Source organism: Rhincodon typus, chromosome 24, assembly GCF_021869965.1.
Source record: "Rhincodon typus isolate 14 chromosome 24, sRhiTyp1.1, whole genome shotgun sequence".
Lineage (NCBI taxonomy): Eukaryota > Metazoa > Chordata > Chondrichthyes > Orectolobiformes > Rhincodontidae > Rhincodon > Rhincodon typus.
The window spans coordinates 10356008-10360673 of NC_063355.1; the positions used below are offsets into that span (position 1 = coordinate 10356008).

Genomic DNA, 4666 nt, shown 5'->3' on the forward strand with positions numbered 1-4666 from the left:
ACCTTGTTATCTCAGATATTCCAGCATCTGCAGTTCCTACTATCTCTGATACAACTTTTAAATGCAGTGGGTTTTGGGCCTCAAGTTGATGTGTTTAAAACCCTGGTTAATAAAACTTGATCCAGTGGGCTGTGCTGTGTGGTAATGATTTTTCTTTGAGTATGTACAAGATGGGGGAGATATTATTATAATGTGAACTCATGAGCTAGCACCCTGGGCCATTGTGCCTTGTTGGCCATTGCTAGATGAATCACATGATAGATGTATTTTTTGGTAGTTTGTATTTCCAAAATGTACTATGTTATGTACAGTAAGTTTATCTGCAGTTTGTCTTAAAATTCTAGTAACATATTCTACTGTAATTTTATCCAGATTGAGATTAATCCAAACAGTGTTGCTCCTTCCAAGAGTTCATCTGGCCAGACGCTCTTTAATACCCTACCCTGAACGAGAGTCTGCCTCTAGTTTCTGTCCCCCCATGCTCTCATTTGAAGGAGTAGCATTACTTTAAGCCATGTTGATGGCATCCAGTGTTACCTCACCACCACTTCACCTGACTCAATTGTTACTACATTGTCAGACTATTTGACTGAAATGTAGAATTGGATGAGCAGAAATTGCTTCCACTTACACAGTAGAAAGATTGAAGCCATTGTGTTCAGTTTCAACTACAAAATTTGTTCCCTAGCTACTGACTCCATTCCCTTCTCTGACAATCTGACTTCTGCCAATGTGTTCATAGTCTCACGACCACGTTTTCTCCCAAGATGAGTTTCTAACTTTGTATTTCCACCATTACTGAAACTGCCTGTTTCCACCTCTGTAACATTGCTCAAACATGTCCCGTCTCAGCTCTGTCCCTACTGCAGCCCTAATCCTTGCTTTTGTTTATCCTGTAGTCTTGACTTGCTACACACGCTTGGTTGATGTCCCACATTCTACCTTCTAAATCTGAGTTCATCCAAAGCTTTGTTCATGGTTTAACCCTTAAATCCCATTCCTGTATCACCTAAGTGCTTGTTCAACTACATAGGTTCAGAGTGCAGCAATGTCTTCCTTTAAAAATTTGCATCCTTCTATGGCTCTGCCCCTCCCTATTTGTGTAATGCACTCCAGTCTAGCAACTGAAATATCTGCACTTCCCCAATCTTGGCATCTTGTGTATCTCCAATTATAATCGTAGCATTGGCATCCATGCCTTCAGTTTGCCTAGGTCTTGTGTTCTCGAATTGCCTCCCTACATCTCTGCCTCTTGATTTTGCTTTTCTCTTCTAAGGCAGTCCTTAAAACCCATCTCTTTGGCCAAACTTGAGTGTCTGAATTAATATCTCATATTTTAAAATGCTCCTGTGAAACACCTTGAAATGTTTTATCAAGTTAAAGTTGCTGTATAACTAGAAATTTTGTTTTAACCTGGTTCTGAGCTGGACAGTCTGTTTAATACATATAAATGCACTTTGTGCAGTGTTCAAATGCATGGAAATGCTTTGAGACATGGTAGAGTGAAGATAAGAATTGGTTGAGTGTTTGTGGATTGATAAAGGCAGTGAAGTGTCAATAGTTTATGGAGTATTAAACATGAAGTTTTCCTTGAAACATTCTGCTTGGCTGATTTAAGGTTGAATTTATTTATCCCTGTTAGAATTTGTTAACTTGAGGCAGTTTTGTTATAGTTGCATGAAATGTGCAAGGTCTTTGTCACTCAGAGGGGCATTATTCTTCAATAAATGCAGTACTGTTAAGGAGAAGGGAGAAAGCAGGTAACCTTGAATTTTCACTACACTGCCCTGAAATTCCAGTGCTACAATGTTTGCTTCAAACTATGCAATTTCTAAATGTTATCTTGAACAAAATTATGCATGCGTATTTTTTTGGTCAATATTTCTCCTCCACCTATTTGCACTTCATTGACAGGTATTCTTGGGTTGGGTTGAGACTAGTGATTCACTTCATTATTGATAAATGGGGAGGCGATGGCCTAGTGGTATTATCGCTGGACTGTTAATCCAGAGACCCAGATAATGTTCGGGGGCGCAGGTTCAAATCCTGCCACGGCAGCTGGTGGATTTTAAATTCAATAAATATATGGAATTAAGAGTCTAATGATGACAGTGAATCCATTATTGATTGTTGTGAAAAACCTATCTGGTTCACTAATGTCCTTTTAAGGAAGGAAACTGCCATCCTTACCTCGTCTGGTCTACGTGACTCCGAATCCACAGCAATGTTTGACTCTTAACTCTTAATTAGGGATGAGCAATAAATGCCTAGCCAGCGATGCCCAAAAAAATGTAGTTTACCTGGTATTTGGCTATAGAAGCAAAGGGCTACAGTTCTGTTTCGTACTTTCCAGTGACACTGGAAAATTGTTGGTGAGCTCTGTACTGTAGTTTGTTTTACGTTTTGGTTGGATCACTTCAGATGTTAATTTTTAATCTGTGCATTCAGGATTGAAAACTCTAATCATTGAGTCCTCAATATCGAGTCACTAAGATTTCTACCTCACGCTCCTCCTTTATGCAGTACGCTATACAAATGTACTGAATGTCTAAAACTGTAACCCATGCTTTATTGATGTTAACATTGGACCATATGTAGGTGACAACTCATTTGCAATGTCTATTTCAACATGAGTTCTTGAATCCTGGCTCTTGAACATGAACCTTGAACTTACTGGTGAAAGTCTCATGTTTAGATGAATTGTTCTTTTACATCATAACATGTATTAATTCCTTTAGAATCTAAATATTTCTAAATATATTGTTCATGGAGGGATAGGAGTAGGTGACTGATCCACAACCTGACTCGATAGCACTCTAATAAAAGCAATGTTGCAGATGGTGGAGATCTGAAGTCAAAAGGACAAAATGCTAGAGAAACTCAGTACATTTGCCAGCATCTATGGAAAGAGAAACAAAGTTAAAGTTTCAAGTCCAATGTGCAGAGTTTCTTCAGCATTTTGTCCTTTTATATGAGATCTCTCCAATTGACCTTTATGCCTTGCACCTTTTTTAAACAAAAATCAGTCAATGATTTAAGATGAACAATTGATCCATCACCTGTTTTGTCATTTTAAAATATTTCTGCAGATGGTAAAGGTGGAACTGGATCAAGATGCTACAGCAGGAAACGAGACCCAGCTTTTCCCAAAAATGAAAATGTATCTAACCAGACCCGCCGCACCAATCCACAGAAAAGCAAAGCTTTTGACAAGAGACCCCCTGCACGTGGCAGCAACAAATCCTTTAGCACTTCTGGTAATGGTGGTAGACGGGAAGAGGTGAGATTGAGCAGTTTGACGCTGTCATTAATGGATGCGTGTTACAATGCTAAAACCAATTGGTCATTGAAAAGGCCACTTAAAGACAAAAAGGTTATTAACCCTCTGTTTATATTGCCAAAGCTTGCCTGTACATGATATGTGGCTGAGGTCTTAAATACATGGCACAACTTGAATTTGGCTGGTGCCTTGAAAGGTCTGGGATTTCTTTTAGACTGCTTCCTAGTCCTAGATTCCCCAGCTAGTGGAAATGGTTTCTGTCTATCCTCTTGTTTTCAATAAATCTTGAAAAGATCATCAAAGCACCCCTTCAACCTTCTGCACTCCAGGCAGTATAACAGTCCTAGTTGATGTCAGTTGTGGCTCAGTTGACAGCACTCTTGTTTCTGAATCACATAGCTGAGTTCAAGTTCCACTCCTGACCTTACTTAAAAGCCAAGATTCACGATGCAGATCTGAGGGGCATTGCACTATTTGAGATGGCAATTTTCAGATAAAACTAGGTCTTGTCTACTTTCTCAGACTCCGGGCACTATTTTGAAAGTGCCAGTGACTTATCCCTAGTATTCTGGCCCATATCTGTCCCTCAGAATGACAAACAGATCATCTGCCTGTTATCGCATTATTAACCGCAAGCATAAATATTGATTGATACAGATTTTAGTCTGTGATGCTGACACAACCCAAAGCAGAATTTAGTCCTCCTTCATTTAACCATTGGATTCTAGGTATCATCTTGGGAAATCAATGCTGCATTTTCTCCAAGGACAATAAATCCTTAAGATGTGGTGTCTTGCATTGCTCCAGATGTTTTCTAACCAGGGCTTTGCTCAACCATAGTTGGACGTGTTATTGGAAGTTGAATTTCTGTACAAAATAAACTTTCTTCTTTCTACAGGTAGCAGAGGTGCGGAGGGCAGAGTTCAGTCCTGCCCAGTTTACTGGTCCTAAGAAGATAAGCCTAAACCACTTGTTAAACTTTACATTTGAACCTCGTGGTCAGTCAGGCTCACATTATGATGGTAATTGCCATGGAGGCTGGGGAAGAAGAAACAAGTGGGGACATAAACATAAGCCATTCAACAAAGAGCAATTCTTGCAGGCCAAGTAAGTTAAAGAAACAATGAATCCACTGATCTAGATGTGTTTACTTCACCTTAGGTGATGAGAATCATAGTCACACGCAAATTGCAAACTATCTACCTTTTGTTGTGATAGTTGAGTGTATTTGGAAGTTTTATTGCTGTTTTGATGCTCAGGCCAGGAATTTGAAACAATCTCTCTCGATGCTCAAGTGTTTGAATTATTCTAGTACACGTTCAGGATATGTTCCTACAATAAAACTCATCAGACTCTGATAATGGTCTTTAATATCAGCATGATTTA

The 4666-nt window shown here is 39.2% G+C and overlaps 1 protein-coding gene across 5 annotated transcripts in view; it reads left to right on the top strand.

Moving 5' to 3' along the window:
* The window catches only part of rnf10 (ring finger protein 10), a 49871-nt gene that overhangs the window by 1458 nt on the left and 43747 nt on the right, over positions 1-4666 (top strand). For all 5 annotated transcript variants that reach the window (XM_048611375.1, XM_020514331.2, XM_048611371.1 and 2 more), the window contains exons 2-3: positions 3090-3280; positions 4179-4387. In XM_048611375.1, coding sequence (XP_048467332.1) covers positions 3090-3280; positions 4179-4387 — 400 coding nt within the window. The remainder of the gene's footprint in view (positions 1-3089; positions 3281-4178; positions 4388-4666) is intronic.